The sequence below is a fragment of the Diadema antillarum genome, unplaced genomic scaffold (genome assembly GCF_040938485.1).
Source record: "Diadema antillarum isolate AM-2024a unplaced genomic scaffold, OU_Dant_1.0 scf00000024, whole genome shotgun sequence".
NCBI classification, from domain to species: Eukaryota; Metazoa; Echinodermata; class Echinoidea; order Diadematoida; family Diadematidae; genus Diadema; species Diadema antillarum.
In genome coordinates this window covers 291204-319192 of record NW_027270913.1, presented here as the reverse complement: position 1 = coordinate 319192, position 27989 = coordinate 291204, and the positions used below count along the sequence as shown (strand labels likewise).

Sequence of the window (27989 nt, the reverse complement as noted above, 5' to 3'; positions counted from 1 at the left end):
GAAAAGTAAAATGGCATCATTGTACGCATGCAGGGGACATTAATATCTTGAAGAATTTATGCAGAGCCTATACAGAGGATATCATTGCGTGTGTGTGTGTGTGTGTGTGTGTGTTTGCGTAGTGTGTGTGTTTGTGTTTGTTTTTGTTTTTTTCTCAATATCTGTGTCACAAATGACAGGAACGAAAGTTTGTCTAAGAAATAGGACGCCATCTCATCTTGGACTTCTGTAAGAAACGGAAATGGTTGGGGTGGGTGGTATCCTGCAATGGCCGGAACTAACACAAACTCATTCTAAATAGTAACAATTGGTATCCCCACGTGGACACACCAAAGGTAGCAGGTAGCAGAGTCTGACAGACATAATTGCAATCATGACATGTCAACAACACATTTCGCTAAAGGAAGTCATTAATGACGTATATAGTATCACTCATCACAAACCTGCTAACGAGGAGAACTGTGACGTCACAGGTGCTCTACCAGTCACTCTTTCATCTTGCATTCAAGTTGATATCAAGGCCCCAAGAAACACAGTTCAGCTGGAAGGCACGGTAATGATGATGATGATGAAGATGATGCTGACGATGAAAACGGCGACCACGACGACGATGACTTTGATACCCCTATACTACTTCTATATCTTGCAGTATAGTAGTATGGTATAGTAGTGACACCATGATATATGATAACAGATTGATAAAACAGATTGATGACATCGCTATATACAACATCAAGGCTTTATAAAAAAAATCAAGTTAAAACTAAAAGTAAAAATTTGAAACATTACTCTCTCTCTCTCTCTCTTTACAAGGGAATGTAGAAACATATCTAAGATGTGAATATACTAGTAGACAATTGGTACATTCAGCAGTTCATTGCTAAAGGCACGCAATTAAAAAGGAATTCCATTAAAAGGAACTCTCGGATCTGCATGCATGTATTCAAGAGGTGATCGCATATTTGGTGATGATCTGAACGTGATTCAGCGGCGGGTTTTTGACAGAGAGCTGTATAGAAAAGACACAGCGGTATACATATAACTTGAGGAATTCAGTGAGGTCAAAGTCTAGAATTAGGCCAAAATATTTCGATTATATCATTACTGATTATGACCGCAAGATATTGGATTAGGTTTTGATATGATTGTTAAGAGGGCAAACGGTGCATTACCTATCATAGCAAGCTTTGAATGCCATCGTTTTGTTTTTGATTTTGATTTTGATTTGTTTTGCTTTTCAAATCTCACAGACTGTGTTATCCATTGATTGGAAAACGGGTATTCCGTGAGTGATTTGATGATTGAGAACGAAAGAAGATAACACTAATGACGTCATAACAGCAATCACTTCATGTTTTGTCAATTTTTTTCTTGTTTTTAGGATGTGACAAATATATGTTCCACTGAATTTACAGGCAATGAATGAGTGTTTTACCGGAGGAGGGTATAGTCCTACAACACAAACGGCAATCATGAACACAATAATTCATTGAAAATTTTCAACTTTAGAATGATCAACACTTACATTTGGCACAAACCAATAAAATGCAAATCATTGTAATTATTATGATTATTTTTTTTGTAGAGTGGTATAAATCTGCAAATTAGAATATGAAGATCCGTCCATCTCCTCTGCTGATTGTTATTAATTTGGATTACAAAGTCCTCTTATAATGAAATATTTTCAAGGGACATTTTCCTTAGATACATGCTTGTCATGAAGAACGCTCTTTAATCATTAAGAATTTCCCAAAACTATGATTGTAATAAGTTTAAGAAGCCAGAACTCTTATATCGATCTGTGGCATGAATAGATATAAATATTTTCTCTAAGACAGTTAATTAGCATGTGTTGTTGGGTATGATCAACCCGTTGCCATTTTCTCTTTTGCTGTAGGCAGATGGTTGTTCAGCAAGGCACTTTAGCCCCTATATTATGAAGTTTTACATTGTGAGGTCGGTATAGTAAATGGATTTGTACTCTGAAATCCCCGGAGGCAAATCAAACGGATAAGTTCTTAGTCCGTTAAACTTGTCACTGGGTACTAGATAACACGTTCAGATATGTGTTGCGCTTTCACTTTAATTGCATATTACTTTGTAAACCAATATCTACAACACATTTCATGGAGCTAAATCAGAACCTTCCACTTTTGTCATAATGCATTCTACATCAGTAGAAATCTCATATGGTTAAGGTTGCGCATGATGACCCTAAAGATTTGCACTTTCATGAAAACTTTTCTCTCACCTCCTTGTTAAAATAAAGGATAAATAGCTTTGTGTGTTTCTATAGCAATGAATTTGATAAGATTAAAAAGCTTTTAACAAAATCCGTATTTCCACTGCAGTCTCCAACTACGATTGACGCCATGTATAAGCACCCCTTTGTATGTACGTAAAAACTTTACTATCTAATATCACACTCTAGCCTAAAGACTACACCAGCAATACGATGTCCTCACCTTTCTTTTTAATCATGGACGTAGACAAGAGTAGAGTACTACTATTCTGTTTTCTGTTTTTGAGTTTCAAGTTTCGAGTAGGACTGATGTAGACGATTATACATCTGTATTACTTAAAGAGGTTGGCTCAAGATAGAACTTGAAAGTAGTGGTGGAATAGTAGACCTTTACCCCTGAAGTACAGCGATTTATCTTATTGTTCGTCGGCATTTCTTACTGTTGAATCACACACCCGTCCATGTAAACCCACTTACGACGATAAAACGAAGGTACAAAAACCAAGAACGCATTTCTGAGAATATTTCAGCTTTGAGGAGGCATGGTGATAAGTCCCGCCCCCTCATGCATATTCATAAACGACCTCTTTGAAGAAAGGGGATCGTACCGATGATTATGACGTCAGCCAAACAACACATGGGGGATTCTCTCTCGCTCGTGCGATCGATTTATATCATTCGGCGCCCGTGAGGTTGCATTACAGCATCAGTGACTGCCAACTCAGCGTGGCTATTGCTCTGCAGTGCATACAAATCAACTCTCTGCTGGACAGATGGATCCTAACACGGGAATATTTGTAAAAGTCGAAAGACTTTCGAATATGGCAGTACTTATTTTCACAATCGTCTCGATATCATTTGTATTAACGGTACCTGCACAGCATTCAGAAAGCGGTAAGATTTTTAGAATATTTCTAAATATTACATCTCGTCATTCTGTATCTGACCGAATCCGACCAGCTGATCCGGTGCGAGCGCTTGACGTCGGCACCGCCTAAGCCTTCGGGGGCTGTCCCCAATCTCATACTGGGTCAAGTACAGTATGAACGCACAGTTCTTTATCATCCCAAATATTTACGAGGGGTCGTTTATCCTTGATAAGAGATATTATCATCTTATATCCATGCCGACACATGGCAGGGCTGTTGCTTCTGGCTGTTTATGTCCATCAAATTTCAGCATTGCATATCAGTGCATTTAAAGGGATACGTACCCCAAGGGCCAAGCATACACACGCATGCATAGAATGTGCAGAATGTTAGTTTAAAATAATAATAACGTCACCTTTGAAGTGCTTGGAAAATCGGACAATCTGCTTAGAAATTATGAGTTTTTGCAATTTTGGTTTAATGCATGTGCCTTATGGATGAGAAGTCTACTGCAATGATATACTGTGATGTCGCAACACTATTCAAAACAATATAAAAGCATATAGTATAAATAAGAATTCTGTTGAACTCGTGTAGGCCTACATTCCTGTGACTTATTACTTAGACTTGTTATTATGTAAGATATCGATTAGGATAATCTCCCTGCATTCTGAAGGAGGTAAGCCAAGGGCTCTTTCATGATATCAGGAAAGTGAAATTATTTTTATTTACCTGCATGTATATTGACATATTAAACTACTAACATTTGGTGTGTGTGTCTAAATTTCTATGCATGTTTGTGTGTCTATGTGTGTGTTTATAGCCAAATAGTGAAAGAGGATGGTTTGACACCACCCAATGTATGTTTGCATCAATCAACTCTAAACACACAGTGATTCATGAATTTCAGTGTCTCAATGTTTTATCTTGTCTCCATCCATTCATACGTAGGCCTGTGTATGTATATTTTCATGCATACATATATAAATTATATACATAAGGCTTATTGATAGATGGATAGAGAGGTATGTGACACAATCGCCATGAAAGTGCCCAATTCATTGCGGTGAGATCTGGGCTAGAAGTCGTCAATATTTGTTGAAGACTGCAAAAAGGCTGTAATTAAGATTATTTCGTGGATGTGTAGGACCTCCCTCCAGAAGGAGAAATTAAGAAATGAAGACACGCAAAGGCTTATTCTCTTGATATGTGGAACTATTGTAATATTACAAAATAATGAACGAAAATCCCAATAAAGTGCTAACCTGTCATGTGGCATAAAGAATAGCATTACCAACTGTAGCTACATATTTGTCACATGGCAATATGTTGTTGGAGTAGCAGTCACCGGAGAATATCAGAATTTTGTGTTAAGGGCACTTTGAAATCATTACAAGTTCTATTCAATGTTAGGAAAATGCCATCTGGTGTGCAGAAAATGGTTGGAGGATTAAAGAGGGAGAGAGAGATGGATGTATTTTAAAGCCATGTCTTTTACCTACCAGCACTAGAAAGGCAAGCATATAACAAGGTTAAAATCATGTGACTTTCTGTTTTTTTTGTGTGTGTGTTTGTGTGATTGATATACATGCATAGATACTACATTAATTACAATTCAATTATGATTTCTTATATCATGGTCATCCCCATTATTATCTTCATCAATAATTTTCATATTTCTACTCATAATCATGACAATTTATGAGGATGGATAAGGATGACAAATGAGTTGCAGATTGAGGTATGAAGTACTCTTCGTACCACATAATGACTGAAGATATTCATGGAAAGATGGATGATATCTTTTTGGGACTGAAAATTATTGTGTGTCAGAGGCACAGGGGGATACAGGGAGAGAGGAATCATATAACTTCAACTGAAAGCATATATCAGATTTTATTAGTTACAGAGAGGCACATTGAGAAAAAGGAGATTGTAGCCCGAGGTTTAGCAGTGTGTGATGATAAAGGAGTGGATTTGTCATGCTGTAGTCTGCCCTAAAGCTAGAGTTCAGGAATGCGAACAGCATGAGCCAGAAACCCACTTTTCCTCTCTCACATAGACAGCGTTTACCCATGGCAAGTAAGAAGAATTCAGTGTTATTGAAGAATCACACTAAATTCAAACCTTGCATTGGTTTGGTGGACATGTGATTATCCCATGCTCAAAATAACAATGATCACATTACTCCAATACAAAGGATCCTTCATTTTTGGCAGATATCTACTTTTGTCTTAGTTATGTCACATTCAAAGCTTATGTAATTAAAGATCACAGGGTAGAAAACACTAACACAGAAAATTATGTTAGTACCTAAAGTTGCATAATATCTACAATCTAGAGTGCAGTAATAATTTGATAGTTCACTTTCCTATACCTTAGCTTGCAACCAATTAGCACTCAGTACAGCAGAAAGGGAAATGTGGATGGAGGAAAATCTGATTAAAAAACACAAAAATTGTAAAAGAGAAGATAAGGGGGGGGGGGGGTATGGAAGGAAATGACACAAAAAATAAGAAACAAATGAAAAAGGCTAATAAACAGGAATAGGAAAAGGAGATTGCAATGATAGAGAAGAAGAGGAGAAGCAGGAATATTAGAAAAAGAAGGGAGTGCCCAGAAAAAAAAAAAGATTTTTACAGAGAGAGAAAAAAAAATGGAGGGATAGATTGAATGCATGTAATATCAGTTCTGCAAAGAAATTCTTACTCTCAGAGATATGATATGTCGAGAAATAAGACTAATATGAATATATTGGAAGCCAGGCTGAACAATGCTGTCCATAGTTCAGGCTGACCTCCAGACCCCAATACACTTTTATGACATACCCTTTTATCACTCTCAAATGGGGCTGTTCACATTCATACCTGTTTTCCTGGGGGAATCATGTTTCTCAGGACCTCTCTCAAACCAAATACCTTTTTCTGTGTTTACTGTGGATTTATTCAGCTTTGCACATGAAGATCTTTGACATTTTGTGAGGCATAATTATTTTCATTCCAAGAGACTGTGTACCATATTGTATTTATTGGTCATCATGTGATCATATTTAGGCCTAGATATATACTTCTGGTGGAATTTTAAGAGGAATACTGCCAAAGTGTGTAAAGTTTGTTGTGTAAGTTCAAATACGTTTGTGAAAGAGTGGGAATAATGTCTGCATTTCTTTCAATTTCTCATATTTGGGGAGACAGCTTTTGAAATAAGTTGTATTTTGTAATAAGCTTTATCTAGCTTGGTTTTTGACATAGTTAATGAGCAGCTTTGCCTGTCATGTCACAAATTTTGTTTCAGTGCAATTTTACCATGTCAGTGTGAATGGCTGTGGAGTTATGAATAGATAACAGCATAGGCTAGCAGGCATGGACTCAAGATAAATAGCACAGTGACTTACTGATTTCAGTCAAGTGATAACTTACTCTGTCAAGAAACGAGCTGTAATTCTTTCCTCAGTGTAATAACATGTAGCCAGTATAGGGCCTAGTACTTAACATCAAAGCAGATATGGATGCAGCGAAAAATGTGAAGTGTAGGGAAACTCTCGATTTCTCACTCCAACCAAAACCGAATTATACAGTGTATATAATGTACTCCAATTTACTTGACCCTTGAAATTGAGGACAATTTGTGCCGATGTGAACGAAGCAGTAGGCCTATCCCTGCTGTGCAGGTTTGCTTTCATAGGTGAAACTCTGCAATAATAAATGAAGCCTGGGCAAGAAATGTGTACGAAGATTAAAGGCTTTAGCTTTTAACCTGTGACAGGGACCTCCATTGTCCACTGGTGATGGGCATGTTATGATAGATGGGAACAGGACATTAAACTGCACCTCAGTAATTTAATTTATGAATGTTGAAAATGGCTTTTGACTATTTGATTTTGAGGGAAATTCTGTTTTTCCTTTGCAGAAGCTCTGCTAGGATACCTTCCATAATTTCTCAGTAAGGAACATAAAATCTTTGTTTTATAAGGCATTGGGTAGGATTTTGAAGCTTAGCTTGTTTTGTGCTTGACAGCAAGGCAGTCACTTTGATTAGAGTGTGAAAACTTATTTTGGAGTTTTAAATGCCAAAATGTCAGAGTGATTACATTGCTTTAGTCAGTGAAATGGAACATTCACAACAGCACACTTGTATCATTCCCAAGAAGGTTGAAATGTTGAATCTGTGCTTCTTTGACAGCTAGAAATCTATTAACCAATATTGGCTGCCATCACACGTCATTGTTGCCATAGTAATGAAAAGTAATAGGCCTTTGATGATTATGAGATGATATGAATGATCACAGACATTCAAAGGGCACAACGACATCCAGGTTCTTCCTATGGAAAAGGAACTGTATTTGGAGATATGAAGAAAAGAACTAATTTGTTCTATTAAAAAAGAAATAAATTCATCTTGTTTTTGTATCTTGATATTTGTTCCTTAGCATTCTACATTTCTCTGCCTCTCCCAGGCCCCCTTTCTCTCCCTCTCTCTTTTCCCTGTCCACTCTCTGAATTTCATTTTCTCCTTCTCTTCCTTTTTTGTCTCTAATATCATGAAGGAAGCCACTCACAAAACTTTCTGTAATCACAATGCTAGTCTCTTTAAATACTGTTAAAGTCCCTAAACAAGTTTTGTTTATATCTCCAAATCGTGGTTTAGTAGCGATGTGCAACAGGAGCAGGCTTGTAATTTCTTTCTGCAAAAGAAAACAAAATGCTCCTAAAACAATAAATCAATACATAAAGATATACAAATTGTGCAAGCATATTACTTGAAACATGTGTATATATATTACATTATTTGATCAGATGATGAATTTAGTATAGGTCCTATGACAGACTGTGAGTTTCGTTTGTTGTAATGAGTTTGCCTTTCCCCATTTCTTTTTGAGCAGATTTATTTTAGGTTGTTCCACATTGATTTAGCTTTCAAAGGGCATGGTTATACAGTTTTGTATCTCTCACATATTCTCTAATCATGAAGTATGAATTGGTTCTAGCAGTAAAATTATATCTATTCCATTCTTTCAGTGAGAATACTCTAGTTTTGAGCTTGATGTATCATATATGGTGGCAAATATGCGCATTGCCCTTATTATCTGATGTGCAGGTAGGTTGCATCAGTTTGATGTGATTAGATCCAGCTTGGAAGCGGGCAGATGAAACACAGATAATTTGCCTTTAAAATGGCTATCCAGAAATCTTTATCAAGAGCTGTCCTCATTTTACAGTTTATCAAATTATTGAATTTATCAGGACTATGTGTCTTGTGTCTAATTGAAGACTGCATTGGAGGTGGTATTGGATCTGTAGCAATCATCTCTGTAAAGATACAAACAATTTCCAAAATTTCCATAATGTAATGTGTCTGTTATGAGATGATTCAAGCTGTAGTACATGTACTACGTGGCCCCAAACCACATTAGATAAATCAGATCACTGCCACATCTGTATATTTGTTTGGATATAAATCAGTCCCAACCAGCAGCAGAGGCTAATCTTACATAGGTCTTAAAAGGGATTCAGCGACGGCATTTACTTTGAAATTCAATAACCCTAAAAAACTTTCTGCCATAATTCCATTCTCTCAATTTTATTTGCTGAAATCTGATAGCAAGAGAGAAAACTAACAGCTTCCTTTTGAAAATATGATGTAAATCAACAGATTGTTGTGTTACAGAGCATAATGTGTTATCACCCTTTACTCTGCCATGTCTATTATATGAAGGGAATATATCCCTCTAGAAGTTGATCTATGTGACAAGAATATAATTGGAACCATTGACATTTTTTGCCTGTACAGTTGACTCTACAGGAGAAAACATGATTTATGGGAAGAGAAATTCTTAATGTCAAATACGAAATAAAAGGTACCCCTTCCCTCATGAGATGAAATGTAATACAAATGTATCTGACATAATATGATATGTTTTCTGCTCAATGTTTTCAGTTTTAAGATTTTCTAAGACAGTGACTACTGAAGAATGTGATTTATTGATGACAGCCACTCTTCAGATGGATACAAAGCTTCAAAAACCATAATCTACGTCATACCACCAGGCCACCAGGTAGTCAATGATACTTGCTATGATACCAAACCATATTTAGTAGAGTTTCAAAGAATGCAAAAGCTCTTTCTTGCTCACTGTTGTTGCCACAATGACAGATAGTTGTTTAGAAGAAGAATCCCACGTAAAGCTGAAGCATGCAGGATAACACATGGTTTCATGGAAATTAGTGACAAAGGCCACATTAACTGAATTTTCTGGTTGCTAGAATCAGACCACAATTGTGTATGATCTGTTTTTGTGGTAGAGGCTGGAGGACAGAACCACTGCATTTAGAGTTAAAAGAGACCCATTCTAATTGGGAAATATTGTTAAAGTATTGATCTTTTTAAAATCTTTCCATTCACACATTTACAAAAGTTGTATGATATCTGTTTGACTTTATATACACCTACTAGAAATTTGAGGTCATCTAGTGATCCGCTTCGTCTCACATACTCTGTTACTCGCACCTTAGCCAGTGATAGGACATTTACTGTGTCTGCTTCAAAGCACTGGAACAATTTACCACTTACCGTTAGACAGTCTCCATCAGTCAGTGTGTTCAAAAAAGCCTTGAAAACACATCTTTTCAGTAGCAACTAGTTCGTAGCTGTATATATAACATTTATCCAATTATACATACTGTCGTACATGTTTTGAATTGATTGTAAGCGCTTTGGGCCTTGTGGGAAAAGCGCACTATAAATAATAGTAATAATAATAATAATAATAATAATATCTCGGCAGAGAGAAAGAAAAAATGAGTTTTTGTCACTCTTATGCACTTGTGTGTTTAATTAGCTTGGCAGTTTGCTGAATATGCAACGGATGGAACAATGACCTATCTGGCTAGCTACACATCTTGAGTTTGGCTGTAGGAAGTAATCTGCACATAGATTAGAAGGGACAAAAATATGATTTGTCTATGGACAAGGTTCACACTGTAACTTGTTTAAAAACAAACTTCAATGCAAAGGTAGAAAAATAACATTCTTGTGCATAAGTCCCCCCCCCCCCCCGCAATGTTTTATGTGGTTTTTGTCACAATTGCCTACCAACTTCCATGTTGTTGCAATGTTTTTTCATTTTTTTTGCTGTTATTTTCCTACTGATTCAATATTTCTTTTGTCACAAATTTTCATGTGTAGTGGGAATGGCCCTCCTGTATATGAAAATCAGTAAAAGTACAGATAAGATGGGAATTAAGGTTACTTTTCACCCAGTTTCAAGGCATTTGAGATTTTACTCATGCAACTTTCATAAACGATACTGCATTTTGATCAGGTTTTACATCGCAATAATTTGAGTAGGGAAGTGTTCTTTATTTTGTCAAAATTCAAGACAGACAGCAAAGGTGTGAGTGTTCATAACTACCAATTGTATGTGCCTTTAAAATGCATGTAGCCAGTTTTCTCATGTATTACTTTAATCTCATTTGGAGCAAAGTACAATCCAACATGAAAACAAAAACAGGTAGTCTTCAAATCAAATTCCAGTCAGTAAGTCAATACATGTTGTAAGATAAGGCGGCACAGAGAAAAACAGTCCTCACTGTCCTTGAAAGGTAAATGCCATATTTTCCAATGTGTCATGTATGCTTGTCGAGGCTTGGAATAGTAATAGATACCGTACGTTGAGTGTGCTGGCCCTTCATACTTCCCAAAAATTTAATCTAAAGCTGACAGATAATGTGTGATAACAGAAACTGAAAACATTAACATTCTTTGCTGCCCATACCTGTCATTTGATTCATATCCTCAGTTGATCGGTTCATAGTCTTCCACAATTAATGCATAAGAACATAAATTTCATTCATGTGATAGATATTTTGGATAACTGTAATTGCAAAGTATTCGTTACAAAATGATAATCTCCCAACTGCCATTAGAAACAACAGAAAACCTAATTTACATCAAGGTCCTATTACAAGAGGATTTTTACCAGTAAGGCTAGGAAAGAACTGATAAAGAGACAGACAGACAGACAGACAGACCACAGACAGACAGACAGACAGAGGGGAAAAAGAATGAAAGAGGAAAATAAAAAATGAAAGAACCAGCGATTATACCACAGCTATTAAATGTTAAGTACTGGTATATAATTAAATCTATAATTTATGGTAGGATCATGAATTTCCATGTGTAGGTGTGTGAAATAGATTAACTCTCCAGTGGACAAAGTTCAGTGAACTTTTGCTACTTTCGTCATGGTGTATGTGTTGAGATATGTGACATGGTATAGGGAAGGAGTGTACAGAGTATCAATTACCATGTTATACACATATCAACTGACCATACCGTTACACCTGTATCCTGCTGATAAAATCACTGTATTAACCATCTGGTATTTACTTGGAGGTTGCTAGGAGTGATCTCTAAACTTATGATTACTGGCAGTAACTTGCATCAGCGCAGTTCATGTTCATGTAAAGCTTAAACTCATTGGAGAATTTAAAGTGTCTGAAAATAACAACAAAATGGATAATTTCATCAAATGGACTGTGTATGTATTGTGTAATCTAACAATAGAATTAAAATGAAAAATGCTCACAAAAGACCACAACTGTGGTATGTACTTATCATTTGAGGAAATAAGTGAGTTGATCTTTTAAGGAAGTTTAAAACAAGTGTACAAGTGAAATCGATTCATTAACTATGAAATTTGCAAGTTATTTTCCCCTTCTTTAATGATTTTTTCATGAACAATATGCATGATGTGGCCTAATTTTTTCTTGACACATTTAGCATATAACTTTAAGTTTTGGAATGCATTCTTCACATCTTTCTCTACTTTCAAATTGTTTTTGTGGTCCCTTTTTGTTCTTATCTACAAAGATCACACTTGTGGTATAAACATATTCATTTGTATACATAACAATGTAAACTTTGAAGTTTATATAATGATCAGAATGAACTGAATGCCTCCCTGCAACAGAGGTCATATATCATTTCCTGTACAACAATATTTGGATCAGAGCCAGAAAGTATTAGGCCTAGTACTCAAACTGTTTTGTGAGCTTGACTGCTGTGTAGAAGTATCTGCCAATAATTAAGTCTTCAGGAGAGATTGTAGGGTATTATTTTCATTGTAGATGATGAAACAGAGATGATGTCCTCGAAGACTTTTTTTTTTGGCTGCATCCCCTCCCCACCCCCCCCCCCCCCACCCCTCAAAGATCAAATGTTGTCTTACTGCATGGCTGCCAACTCTGTAAATCCTTGACTTAATATTTTGAATACGCCCATCGTCACTGTTCCATGTTTATCATGTCAGCATGAATACTAGTTGGTGTGGTGCTGGAGAAATAGATTAAGAGAATGGAATGGAGATAGATAGAATGATATAATGAAGGAGATAGATAGATGTAATAATACTGATAGATAGTTACATCTATAGGGAAGTACAGTGTAGATAGATAAATAGATTACAGATATATTGATAGATAGACAGCTACATAGCTAGATAAATTGACAGATAGTTGCTTGGGTAGATAGATAGATAGATAGATAGATAGATAGATAGATAGATAGATAGATAGATAGATAGACATATAGATAGAAAGTAACTGTAAAACTAGAAATTGTTGCTTGAACGATAATTGTGAATTTCGCAAGAGCAAACATTTGCAAGATTAAAATGCACGCAAATGTTCTTGCCTACAATCAATGTATGCATTCACTGCTAGTGGCAATTGCAAAGGTTTCATGCTGCGAAAAAGGCTGCCAGCTCAAATTCGTGAAAAATTAATGCCACAAAAATTTCTTGCTTAACAGTAGATAAAAAGGCATAAGTTACAAAGGTAGATAGAAAAAAAAATCAAAAGATAAAGAGAGAACAGAAGAGAGGGAGGGGAAAGAAACCATGAGGAAGCAAGGGGGCCTAGCCTAGAGGACTTGCTGGAATTCTGATGAGATCATCCAATTAAGGCAGGTTACTAAGGCTGGTCAAACCCTAAGTCCAAGGAAATCTCACAAATTTTTAGACTTGGCAAGAACATTACCTGGCTATGAGGTATTGCATTTATGGTGACTTTCCTTGAAATTTAATCCACTCTAGCTTATTGGCAAGGGGTTCATTTGAAAGATAACTGCTGTTTATGAGAATGCAAGCCTACAGTCGATCCTGAAACAGTTTCTTAAACTTAGGCAAAGTATACTGACTTGACCTTGATCACAGTGATGTTTAAATTGACTTGATACATATTGCCCTTATGAATGTTTGTGGTTTTACACAGTACAGATCAGGACCCCATTTCATTAAAAAAAAAGTTGATACCAATAGCAACCCTTGCTGGAATGGCAATTGTCATGGTAACTACAAGAATCCAGCTTCCTGATTGGCTACTGTTGCTAGTTATAGCAATTATTCCCCCCCCCCCCCCCCCCCGCTTTCTGAAAGGGGTTCGTCAAGTGCTCTTTCATTATGCTAGAAGAGTGAATTTTTGTGGAATTCCCTTTATATTTTCTTTATATTGTTGTCCACACATGACATCATAACCTTTAGTAGTCTCCTCATCCAGCGGTTCCAACACCAAAACTTTAAAAATTCATAACTTTTACATCGATTGTCTGATTTTCGTCAAACTTTCACTGATGTGTTCTACTAATGTTGCTGCTTTCACTCAATCCACATTTCTCTTTGGGTTTTGGTTTCCTTTAATGCCAGCATAGCAACTAACACTCTGTGTTGTTCCTAAATCCTTGTTACTTCACCTTTTCCAGTAAGTTTACAAAGCTGATATTGTTTGTTTATCTTCTCTAAGAGGATCATAGAGCTACAAAGTTTCACTTTCACTGGAAGATTCCTTTGCTCCTCTGTAAGAGATTCCATTGTGTTAGTATTTCACATATCAACTCCAACCTCTTGAAAAGGGTATTACGATTTGCAGATGCAGAGGTAAATCTAGGTGTGCCTTTGTGAAGATTTGTGACCGCGAAGTAGGCCATTTGTGACAGGTGCTTAGGAGCAAGAAGATTAGCACTGTCACTGGATGAGAATTGGGTTAGAGCATGTTAATCTTAAAGCTATGCAGGGTTTCTATACTACTTTGCCTGTATTACATGGTAAGGTTTGCTCTTTTACAGCATCTATAGTGGAATACATGTATTATCCAGCCAAGATTAAGAAGTAACAGCAGTGTTCAACAGTCAGGTTTATGTATATCAACTGTACCAAAACAACTCATTCATAAACATGATTAATGCCATATACACTTTAAAAAAAAACCTGAGCTCTCCATCTTTGTTACAATCTTTCTTACTTGCATATTTTCTGTTTTTATTATTTTTTTTTTTCGGGGGGGGGGGGGGGGGAGGGAGGGAGGGGAGAGTTTCAAGGGTTTCACCTGACACACTCATAATCAATGATATCTTGTAAAATATCTCCATTGACAAGCTATGAAGATAGTTTTTAATAGTGAATGCATAATATTTCTTCTTTATTACTTAAGGTGAAGTAAAGATGCCCCCGTTCTGAATTGTGTGTTTGACACTTTTCATATCCTTTAATCAGTTATAGACCCATGATGACTAAATCATGATCACTACACTGGCCTTTCTCATTAGCAGGCAGTTGGGGTAGCACCCACGTCTCTGTGGTTGGTGACTCTTCTTCACCCCTCCCCCTTCCCCAAGTCCTTTAGAATAGGGTCTATAGTGTATTCTCCCCAAAGCTCTTCAAATTGACAACTGGCATCTCCAAGGTTTTAGTCAACATCCTACTCATTAGTGAGAACAAGTGTCTTCATCTTCCCTCTGACAATTTCTCTCTCTCATTTTGTTTTTTTTTGCCCCAGCCCAATTTGAGTCTTAATTAGTGTTCCCCTGTATCGCTGCCCAGTCTTTGACATAATTCCAGAGGTATGTTTCAAATTAAGATAGAACGATGCCGTCTATGTAATTAGGTCCACCCACCAGCAGACGATGAAAAAAAAAAAGAAACAGGAGAAATTCAGAGATAGAGATATATAGACAGACACAAACCCACACCATCACCCACAGATACTCACACCCACACCCTGCCCTGTAGGCATTTATGACTTACTTGGACTGGTCAGTTGCCCTGGATAGTAGAAAGTGTCAATCAAATTATAAGTGATCACTGAATGACTCATTGGGCCAACAGAATGCTGGTGTAATGATTCCAGAATTTTTCATTGATAGACCCACACAATTTGTATCGTTATTGTATTGTACTACATTTTCCTGGTAATTTGACCATTTATCAAGTTTCCTTACAAAATTGTTCAGATGATAATATGTCTCATTACTGAATAAATACTTAAATAGAATAATGAAAAATATGTCATTGCAATGATGATAGAAGTGATGATACTACTGTACTTGTTATATTAATGATAGTAGTTGTGGTAATCGTATCATTAGTAGTAGTAGTAGTAGTAGTAGCAGCAGCAGCATTAATGATAATAAAAACAATAACCTTTTTTTTTGTCATGGTGCAGCTGCAACAGAGCATTTGTGTTAAAAAAAATGCACTGGAAGCATAACTTGTTCTTTCTACTTCATATATCTGTGTTGACCAGGTTGCTAGAAGATGAACATTAAACTTGCATACAACTTGTTAGTAATGATTCTAGACTCACAGCAAATTGTTTGCCTCGAAAGGTGCATATTTTGTTGTGTATAGAAAGTATTTTGCAAGAGAGTACACACACACACACACACACACACACACAAAATAAAGATGAGGGCAATTTATGTTCACTTTATTCTGATGCACCACACAGATACTAAAACAATAGGATTGACAATAGCATGGTAACACCAAGCATTGTTTCGATTATTCTTTTTAGATGGCTTATGTACATATTTGATTTGGATTAAAAACAACCAAACATGGCTGTCCTTACTGTCATTGTCCTGACTGCCCCATTTATATTGTATGGCAACACTTACCTTGAATTGAGTGAGTGTGAAAATCTCACAAATCTATGTGTGCTGTGTCATCGTCTGTGGGTTATTGTATTCAGGAGAGAGGCATTAATCATTCATGAACATTAGATGTAGTGACACAGCTCACACAATTCATGTCACCTGATTCTGCTGCTGAGTGTGTCGGTGTGTTACTGCCAATGTTTTACAGGTCGTAACTACCTTTTCTTTTTTTACTGGGCTTATGTTGTCCCTCCCACATGTCATGACGGACCAGGAAAGACTCGAGAGACACATGTCAACATCCCCTGTATTCCCATTAATCTTTAGACTCTGCACTCATCAGTGATAATCCAAATTTGCAGATTTGGGGGATTAAAGGAAGAAACCCCTCATATGCAGAGAACCATGGGCAAATCATGGTAGCTCATAATGCTAACTTATCTGGCAATAGTTTACGGATTGTGTGATTCATGTTCATGAAGTAGCATTACTTTCAAATTTTGCCTCAATCACTGCATGTATGACTTGAAGGTATCCTTGGCTAAGTGTCGATTTTGAATAAAGAAGTCCATGCACTCGTGGAATTGAATAGTTCTGCTCATTATTAATATTTGGCACTCTATGACATATCTGAGACAAAATCTGCTCATTATGGGAAATGTTACATACTCTCTCTCTCTCTCTCACTGTATAGTGTTTGTGTGGGTGTGTGTAGTGACCTTTTCACACTGCTCCTTTAAAATGAAGTTGATAATGCAGAGGGTAATCGTTATTTGCTTTACTGAGATGAAGGAATGTCATATCATGATAGAATGTAAAGAAATATATCAAGGCTGCACATTGAAGGATTTGACATACTGTGCATATTGTAGATGATATTTATGACAACACCATGACAAGCAATTTATAGGCTCAAGTACAGATAATAACCATATCAGCATGGGCCCAAGTATGACTTTGTGAAAGATCTGATATAGCCATACGGAAAGCTCTCTCCTTCTTCCTCATCTCTCTAGGGCCCTTTCCCTGATTCAGCTCCATGAGGGCTTAGTCACTAATAATATTGTAATTGTGAGCACAGAATGAGCTGTTCCTAGGGCATATATGTGATCATCACACTCACACATCAAAAGAAAAACCCAAACCCTCTAGGAAATGATATTATAGAGAGAGTTTTTGAACATTTGATGAAATAAGGCCCTAAATCATTTACTCAGGATGTGTCACGCTGTAAATGTCAGTGACATGAGTTCATATCATCCAGGCAAGGCAGGTGATAAAGACAGTAAATGCATCAGTGATGAGAGAGAAAGAGCCTCAAAGGAGGCCAAGGTGGTTTTAACAGGTTTATATGGAAAGTATTTTGCACTTGTTTATCTTTATTTGCTGCCTGTTGGTTTTGGAAGGAAATAATCCAGTCTCATGACTTCTAGATATAGATATTGTTTTGCAATCAATACAAAATACAACCAGAAGAACAATCAATAGTTCAATTAGCCTTTCTTTCAGTATTTCATTTTCAATATCACCAGAAAAAAAATCTTTAACTATAATTCTGTTCATAGTGAGAAGATACTGTAAAACACAATATTTTTGTGGCGTGAAATTTTCGTGAATTGGAGCCAGCAGCCTTTTTCGCAGCATGAAATTTTCGTAAGTTGCCTCTAACATTCAATGCATATAGTGTAAACAAAACTTTAGGGTGCACTTTAATTTCGCAAATCTTGGCTCTCGCGAAATTCATGAAATTAAAATGCACACGAACACTCCTCGTTTTACAGTATCACGTTTTAAGGACTTTAAAGAAAAAGAAATTGGACCTTTAATGTGATTTCACTTGAAAATGACAAATGATCCTGCTTGAAGTGCCCTGTTTTCATTAGAAGTAAATTTCATTTCCAAAATTGAATTTCTGTGATGACCATGGCTCTTTTATCTTGTGATGACTTTACTATACCTCAGGCATTTTAAGGAAATTACAGGAAATCTAAGAAATGGTTTGATTTGTTATCTGCACTGCTTCAAGACTAAAGTTTCATCAAAGGTTACTATACATTGTGTACTATTCCAGTGCCATCTATTCTTCCAAGATGAAATTTTCACATGAATTTTGGAGACTTGTGTTGAGGATGACAGTGGGGTGGGATGGGCCATCATTCTTACATTTGTAATTATTTAATGGAGATGCATAAAAGAAATAGAAATGTTAAAGGTTTGATGTACAATGAACCCCTTTTAAAGAATGGCAGAACAAAGCTCCTAGCCAGAAAAATTAGTTGGTTCATAAATATTGAAACCAAGTTAAGATAACCATTAGACTAGCCTCCATGAAAATTATCTTCACAAAGCTTCCAATGTTTGTTAGTCTGTCAAGATTCAATGTAAGATATCTGGGCATGCACCACATAAAAAAAGGATATTTTCAAAGTCATTATCTTGTTTTAGCGGAATAACTACCTCTGTGAATCATTTTATGCTGCAATGTCTTTGGAGATTTCCAGTGGATTTCCTGCATGCTATTTTCTTCACGTTCATACAGTAGTATTGACTTGGAGAACAGGGAGTGTTGCCTTGCTCTCACCTGTGGGGACTTCTCGCAGGCTAGCTGTTGGTGTGAGTCATCCAGCAAAACTTGGCTCAGAATCCTGACTTTTATTGTCCTTGCTGACATGTATCATATCATTTGTTTGTTTCCTTGTTTGCTTGTAACCTAGATTAACATATTGCCTAACCTTGCACTAAAAATGTGTAATGGCATTGTCTCGCAAGATGAAACATTCAATAGGGTTCTTGAGTGTGTAAATAATATTTAATGATAGTGATTATCAAAGTGATGAAAGTGAAGGTATTCTACAGACAGTGCTGATGGATGATATTCACAAATCAAAGTTAACTGTAACCCATTCTGTGTGCCTCGGACTTTAGACAGTGTGTACAATGCTATGGGGTTTTCTGGGCCAATCAGCACTCAAGCACACAAGGGTTAACAAAACCTCCAAACCAAACCAATCTCTGTACAGATTGTACAAAGGACTTGTGTATGCATAGGACTTATGAGCCAAATTTTGTTATAGATATGTAATTAGCCTGGCATGCATTGGATGATTCTACAATGTAGGTAACTCATTGAGGACTGGCTGATTTTGCTACAGCACACATTTCCCATAGACACTTGCCCGAGTATACTCGGGACTCGTATCTTGAGTAATATGAAATTATGTAGGCCTAGATCCTTTTCATTGTATGAAGCTCACTATGATGATAAAGTATGTGTTTAAATTGTTACATTGCTAAATCAGCTGCATCATTGTGCATTGCATGAATCAGGAATAACCCTTGTGAGTTAAATGTTCCTCTGGAAAAGGAGAGCAGTGGAAGACTCCACATAAAGAAACAGAAATGTTCTGTGATGAGTTGCCACCATATTGCATCCAGAATGCATTCACAAGCCTGAGGCAACAGAAGGTATCTTAGTCGAGTGTGGAAGGCATGAACCTGATATATAGCAATGTTGTCACAGGTAACATTAATTTCTGATCCCACTTGCTTAGAGTTATAGTAGGAATTCAAAAAAGAATCTCCATCTATTGGATATCATTTCTGGCACTGATTAGAATATCATCTGTGGTACATTTGACCACATTGTTCAGAGAGGTTCACACAAAAAAGTAATTTTTGAAAATAACTTCATGTATCACGGACACATGGTTGCCAGCAACCAAGAATTGGAGTCATCAACATGTATGAACATCAATCTATCATGATTGTTATAATTCTTTTTTTTTTTTAATTTGACACCACACCTGTCTATATCAATGATAGTGGAATCACAGGCTTGGGGGATGTGATAGTGGGTAATAACACCCACTGGAGAGAGATGCTTAGTGAAGGGGGAGGGGGTAAGGGAGGAAAGAGAGCTTTGGGAGATGCTGCCTGGAGTGGAAGAGAGTGGAACCAAGAACAGAATACACCTGATGCCTTAATGAATAACTGGGATAGGATGTTAATTACTGTCATTATTGACAGGTCTGACATATCTGTCAGAAAGAGTCATGATAGAGTTGATATATTGTAGGATTATTCTTTAACAAATTATTGAAATATAGGCCTGCAGGAACTCAATATATATCTCAATATTCATGCCTTACACTGAATGTTTGCTAGAATTATATCCCACAATATTTTTGGAGATGCCAAGCTAGGTACAAAGATTCTCTTACCTGCAAACATTATAAACAAGCAAAGTTCACTGAAAGTTTCTGGGCAAGAAGATATTAACTAGCAAAAATATGGTATGATATGAGGAAAATATCCTGAATCTTCCAGGGCTGTGGTTCCTGTTTACTGAATGAAATCGTCCCTGAGTGACATATTGGACATCATTTAGATAGCATTTAGCCTGGTATACCTATCAAGGGTTGCCATAAACCTGATGATGAATTCATCAAATATCTTGCAATGGACCCATTTTCTACTTTCCCACAACAGTGACAAAATTGCACTGGAGAAAGTTGGAGATGCCCATTAGGCTTGCCATTAATGGTCTTAGCGCTGACAGCAGGAAAAACATGCTAATGAATGCAGCAGATGGTGATGGTAATTATATCTATGTACCAGCCCCTATCCCTCCCTATCTTGCAAATTTTTCTTCACCGCTAGACTATTTTCATGAGGTTATTGAGATGGTTACAGAGAGATGGGATAGCCGAGAAATTGAGATGATCATGACATGGTGGATGGAATCATGGCTGCTTTTTTGCTGAAAATGTTTCCTTATTTTTGACATGATTTTCCATTTTTTTCATCCCTGTACTCATTATATATCACAAGTTTGCTTCAAATTATTTCAAAAATTAACTCTATGTTTTCCTTATCTCAAGTGTATGCAGTTATTGTCTCGATGCACTTGGGTATCTGTGATAGCTGATGTATAAGTAATAAACTCGTTAAGAAAATTGATGTATTGTGGAAGATATTCAAGCTTTTTACATCTCAAAAGCCTTGCTTCTCTTGTATTCCCACTGTCTTTGACTAGTCAGTAGTATACCCAGGGCTTGATGCTAACTTTTTTCACTGCACTGCAAAAAGTCCGGTGTTAAATGGTGAACACCGAGCTGGTGTTAAATTTTCGGTGCTCATTTATGGTGTTAAATTAACACCCCCGGGTGTCATTTCCAAATTTTAAACTGTTTTTTGAAGAGTTTCTTAGTAACTGCACTTCTTGTTGATTTTTAATTTAAGCAAGACGATCAAGAATTTTACATTAAAATACTAGATTTTTGAAAAAATGTGAAAATAAATTTACACCAAAGTGACACCAGCTGGTGTGGTCTCTTATTGAAGCTGGACGGGTGTTAAACCATTGATATTAACACCAACAAATATCAAATCAACACCATGTGGTGTCATTTTTGAATTAACACCAGTACAGTGTCAAAATAACACCAGGTACAGTGTCAAATTAACACCACGAAGTGTCAGGTGAACACTTTTCAACACCATCACAGTGCATTTTTAACACCTGTGGGTGTGGTCCTTTATTGAAGTTTGATCGGTGTTAGATTTAACACCCGTGGTGTTAAATCTAACACCGATGTTTTTACAGTGTGGTGTCCCCTAAAATCTTTGAATTTGAAATTTTGGTAGCCCCAAAAAGGAATGTATTGATCTGAAGTAAAAGAAAATAAAACAATCCAATTTGAATCTTAATTGCCTGATTGGACCACCAAAAGATGATGTTTCTAAGAATTTGGTGGTACGACATAATTTTTAGTGGCCCCAGGTCACCGGGCCACCAGGCCACCGGGTCACTAGCCCACCACTAATGTCAAACCCTGGTACTGTATAAACTGTTATTTTCGCAAGGCTTTATTTTTCGCAAATTTCGCAAATCACTGTTGGACCACGAATTTAACAACACTTGAAAATGTTGCCATGCCATTGAGTAATAGTGCACTTATGATATCATGGATGTCAATTCACGAAAACGACATCTAGCGAAAACATCAGTGATCTCCTCATTCGCGAAAATATCTGTACGTGAAAATAAAAGCTCATACAGCATACCAATGACATGACTCTCACATGCAGACACTCAGACCTTGCTGGGTTAGCCTTTGTAAGAAATTTTCTTTTTCTGTGACATTCAGTGTATTAAACTACTAACTACAATAACATTAGACAGATGTGTGGGATAGAGTAGAGTTCCGTATTGCCAAGGGTAAGTAAGTGTACCTTTAAGGTGAATGTAGTGAGGTATCATTCACACTAACAGCCCATTATCTAATGATAATGCCTGGTCTAATGTTCCTGCATCGTTGAGCTGATGAAGAGAGAAAAACATTAAGCATAGTGCCATTGATGAAAATTTCCAAAAAGATGAAATAGTAAATTTCTCAGGACCTACTAATTTTCCAACACCAGAATAAGGGATAACTTGGCTTCCCCTTTGCTGTGTACTTATGCAATATACATACAAAATGCACTATACATTTTGTCTTTTTTAAGCTGTTTTTGCTTCAAGGTATTTGCTTTTTTTTCTGACAGCCTTCAGAATTCCAATCCCACCAATGCATTCTATCATAGTTCAGTCAGATTACCATTGATTCCTCTCCTGAATAGCTCTAAATCAGCATATCTTTCTATTCTGTTGTCAGACTACCAGTATTGTATACATGATTTTAGTTATGTGTTTGAATATAACAATGGTACATCTCATTGTTTTGTTTGATTGTTTTCGAAAATAAGGGGGAAAATGACAGTAGTATTTGTGATATGTTCAATGCTTAAAACTCTTTAGTAAATTTGAGTTTGAATTGAACTTATTGAATATTGAACTTGCATTTCTAAAAGATCTCTCTAAGGAAACAGATTCAGATCAAAGATTAAGAATTGACACGGATCTGACAGGCTTCATTGTAAGATGACAGTTATCTGGAAGTCAACCATCAACTATTCAATTCCCAATTAGCAGCCAGGCCAGGTGATCATTGGTTAGATCCCGTTTTTAAGACGACAGCTTGGTTCCACGTCAGGGTGTAAAACCAAACACCGGCATTGCCACAAATTAGCAGTATTAGATTTAGGGCTCGTAAGCTTTCCTGTGAATTAGTATAATTCAACTCTCAGCATGCGTTGTTGACCAAGCAATTAACCAAGAGACTTTGACATTGGTCAGTGTCCAGCAGGCACTGGGGAATTAAATTTTTAATCCTTGGAGACATGTTGCGGTTTGTAGAACCTAAGTGGATTCAAGGAAAGATACCAGGTTGATGTAAACTTCCTATCTGCAGTATAGTTGAGATGACAAGGTTGATGATAATGAGAACACGATTCCTATCTACCTTGGCAAGAAAAAAAAAAAATAACCTAAAATTGCCCCATTGTATACTGTACACTGGCAGAAAAACAAGTGAGAGTTTACTTACCTTTGAACCGTCCTAGGTTTGAAGGTAAGTAGTGTGCGGAATCCTTAAACAAGAGTGGTAACCCTCATGGTCTAGTGTACCAAAATAGGTAGAGGTATGTGACCAAATACCGTAATTTTCACTGATGAGTGAAAGTTTACATGGCTGGATAACCTCTGAAAATGAAAATGCACTTTTGATATGGAACTTTCATTTTGGGTTTTACTTGTGCATGATTTTAGGTGGTCATCAGTGACATCCAATGAGAGTACAGAATATGAGGAAAACTCAAGTTTTATGCTGTCAATGTATAGGAAGGAGCCTATGACCCCAAAGCCTCAACTAATTGTGTTTATCTAATGGAATGGTATTCTTTCAGGAATATTTACATCTTTACCAGTAGACATTTATTGTGAAGAGAAAGCGTAAACACGTCACAAAATACTTGCAAGTATTTTATGACTTGCTTATGCTCTCTCTTCACAAATACATCCTTTCTGAAGTATTCAGTTTTACATTTAGTTTTTGATATTTGAGGGAACAGAAGTAATTCATGGGTTATGCAAGATGGTAATGATACTTGACTGATAATGCATCTCTATGCATTAAATTTACCCAGTCATGGTAAAGAACCGAGATCATACTAGTATTTTATACCCTGATAAGATACGAAATTAATAAACTGTAGGTCACCAGACTGTGATGAGTGACATATTCTGATACAAATAGAATTTGACTTCTTCATTCTGCTATTGTACATGTACATGTAGTATTGACTACCTTAGGGTAGAGTAAAAGTACCGTAGTTATGGGTAAACTCGGCATAGCGGGTAAACTCGGCCCCCTGCGCGCACGTTACAACTATCCATAATGCGCGCGCTGGGGGCCGAGTTTATCCATAACTACAGTACCATACTTTTTATTACTGGTAGGGCCGATATTGCACTCCCGTTATAACGAACACAGTTGTATCGAAATTCTTGTTATAACAAAGTAACAATCCAGGTCCCCACATTATCATCTACACAACTTTATACACTTTACTGTTCGTCTATATAGTGGACTCCTGTTATAATGAAGTACTCCAGACCGGCAGTTTTCTTTCGTTATATATCTTAATTTCATTTTAACCGAACAGATAAACAATAAAAATACATGGAGTGGATAATGTTGCGGCCTAAATTTTTACTTTATTGTAACCGAAATTTTGTAATTACCGTGTTCGTTTTAACGGGAGTGTACTGTAACAAAATTTTGATATTCAGATAACAAAAGAAAACTGGCATTCGCAAGAACTTTGTTAAAATGTGAGTTGCCTGTACTGATACTAGAACTTTGGTACCAGTCAGGCTAGTTGCCATGTTAGTAATCCTAGCAAACATGACTTCAGGCACTGGCCCAAGCTGGTGTGATATTTCCCCTCACACACAGAGAGAGGGAAGCGAGTCATGCAGCCACACCTTGGCAGGTTCTCATAGTAGTCTAAAGCTTTCCATCATTTCAACCCTCTTTTCCAAACTCTTGTTTTGTCCACTTCCATTCATTTTAGCATAGCTGCTACTGATAGTAACATTCGGCTTAGCTTTGCTGTCATGCATCCAAAGAAACTTCTTCATATGGGATTTGAAATAAGTGTTAGTATATTTTTTTCCCTTGTACTTTCATTAAACTGTTTGTTTGGACCTTCATTTACCTCAAGGGCTATAGTTTTATTATTTATTTGTGTGTAGATTTAAATCATGATTAAGAATTAAAGATCAAGATAGGTGGAGTATATCAATCTTTATCTTTAATTGCGGTAATTATGTTTGTTTTGTTTTTTTTCCAAGCCCCTGCGCAATTAAGGAGAAACACAACGTTAGTTTGTTGATACTTGGAGGAGCATTTATTCAACGAACCATGGTAGTGGTACAAGTCACAGTTATACTGCTTATTATCATAGATGGCGCTATTGTATGTTAATTCAACAACACCTTAACTGGCGTAATCACTTCTTTCTTCCTTGCAGCAATTATACAAAAATTAACAGTTTTACATACCGCAACACTTACCTAACTTCACAGCACAAACTTATAGTGACATGAGAGCAAACACAATATGAAAATCCTATAAAGTATATGTTTAAGTCACCTAACAAATAAACAAAACTTTTACACTATATTTTCTCCAAGTAACATCATAAATCAGCATACATATACCTATGTCCTTAAATGACTTACATGTAGGGTAACAAAAAACCAATATCACACCTTGTATCTTAAAAAATAACTGCTTACAGTCTTCAACATGGGAACAATATGTTATGCAAGCATCACACTGCACAAATAGCCATTTCTTAGTATCATAGAAACTATCAACTTTCATATACAAATATACCTTACTACTGCTGCTCAAACAATTATTATAAACAAAATCTTAAAACAAAACAAATCATTGTTTTTGTTTTTGTTGTCCGTGACAGCACCTAATAGTGCAACCAAAAAAATTCCAAACCCTGAAAATATTGGTAAAACATCTGATCGCATTGGGCAAACATGAATATAAAATGGATTAATCATAATTGAAAGAGAAATAAAGCTGGCACCATAGGAATGGGAGAGACTGAGGTGACAGACTAAAAATATACCAACATATCTGATAAAGAAGGCATGTGATTAGAAAGAGGGGGATGCATGAACAATTATAAAAGACATGTGTGAAACATTATACTCTGTATAAGATACAATATAAACTGACTGTTAAAATCGTACTATACAGCACTTGGAAACAATAGCACAATTTGCCTTGACTAGCATTGTACAATACCAGATATCAAACAAAACAGCTTGGTCCCAAGGATCTTATCATAAAGATTTCCCCTGCATAACAAAAACATGCCAGTAGTTAACACACATAATCTGCATGATGTCAGACAACCTAATAAAACAAATAAAAAGAAGTCTCCTTGCTTGGAGGACCTTGATATAAAGAGTTTCCCCATAGAACAAAAATATGCCTGTAGCTAGCACATATCATCGGCATGACCTATTAAACAACAAAAGAATGAATGTACATTGTATATAGTACATGTGAAACATAACATCAAATGTTTTAACAAAATCACAGTCCTTGAAAAAAATTACTAGCCGGGGGATCGAATGAGCACCAGGCACTAGTTACTACACAAACTGTACATGGGTTATCACATGGTGGTGTAAAACAACAATACTAAAGTTCAGACCACAGTGTATGTCACTGACGAACAAAACCGGGGGGGGGGGGGGGGGGGGGGGGCCTGGAGGCACAGATCTATTCGAGAACATAATCAGAGAGGTAAGGCGGGGCATGTCGGCTGCGATGGGGATATCGTCGGCTAGGTGAGGGCACACCAGGTGTTTGACAATTGTCTGGAGGAGCGGGTGGGGGTATAAGTTCATCATGTGGGGTAGACAGTTCATGTGGGATATCGGGGGGTTCCGGTGGCCGGAGGTCAGGTTGCATCGAAGTGATAGCACCGGGATGCAGAGGGGGCATGTGATCATTCGTTACTGTAGAAACCTCGGGAGGATGTGGCGGGGGCCTCGCTTGATCTGTTGCATCAACGATGGGTAGGTCGCTCACATCATCACCATCAGATTCAGGGGACCGAGAAGGTAAAGTGGGGACATCTGACGGAACCTTCAGACAGTCAGAACGGCGCACACGGTAAGACGTGGACCGAAGTTGGTTACCGACGAACCTGCGAACGTTGCACCACTCATCCTCAATACTACAAACGAGGTAGCGGGGTCGGGAATGCATCTTGGATCGATCCCTGCGGAGATAGACAAGATCACCAACGTGAATGGTGATGTCTGGTGAAGGGGGCGGTCGTGTGGGTGCCTTCGACTTGACACTTGGAGCATGATTAGCACGTCGGCGGTTGTGTTGAGTCATGATGATATCTTGGTCTTTGATAGGAATCTGTTCACTTGTGAACTGATCACGTTGAGTCCAAAGCTCCCGAGCAGATAGGCCATTACCACGGAGCCGACTGTTGAGGCGATTTGTAGCAAAAGCAAGGGCAAGGGGGGTAACTGGGCCACCATGTGGATCACCACGGAGTAGTTCGTCTTCCAGTTCCCGTACTGCTTTTTCAGCGACAGGGTTCTTGTTGACGTTTGTGGGTTGACCAAGTTCGAGGGTAATCCCCTGTCTACGAAGCAACTCATCATTCCGGAGGGCTGCAAAGCCCGGGGCTGGATCTGTGCGCACTACAGCAAGTGGGCCCTCTAGCGGTCGTAAAGGTGGGCACAAATGGAGTAGAGCATTGCGGAGGGAGCCAGCACGTTCATCCGGGATCAGCATGCATGAGGTATACGATGTCACCGTCTCTCTGATGACGAATATGAGCTGTCGTGCACGCTTGATGACATCTGCTGCAAATGATACGCCCACCACACATGGCGGATCACTTGTGGATTGGGGTGTGGCAGCATGAGGAACATTCCGAAGTGAGAGACAGCAGTGGCAACCTAGGCTTACCTGCTGAATGGCAGCATCAAGGTCCAAGGCGTAGAAATA

General features: G+C 37.4%; 1 protein-coding gene across 1 annotated transcript in view; it reads left to right on the top strand.

Moving 5' to 3' along the window:
- The first annotated feature begins 2961 nt into the window (after window positions 1-2961).
- LOC139732812 (uncharacterized) overlaps window positions 2962-27989 on the top strand; it is a 69436-nt gene continuing 44408 nt past the window's right edge. The window contains exon 1 of the mRNA XM_071643656.1: window positions 2962-3136. Coding sequence (XP_071499757.1) covers window positions 3016-3136 — 121 coding nt within the window. The 5' untranslated portion in view covers window positions 2962-3015. The remainder of the gene's footprint in view (window positions 3137-27989) is intronic.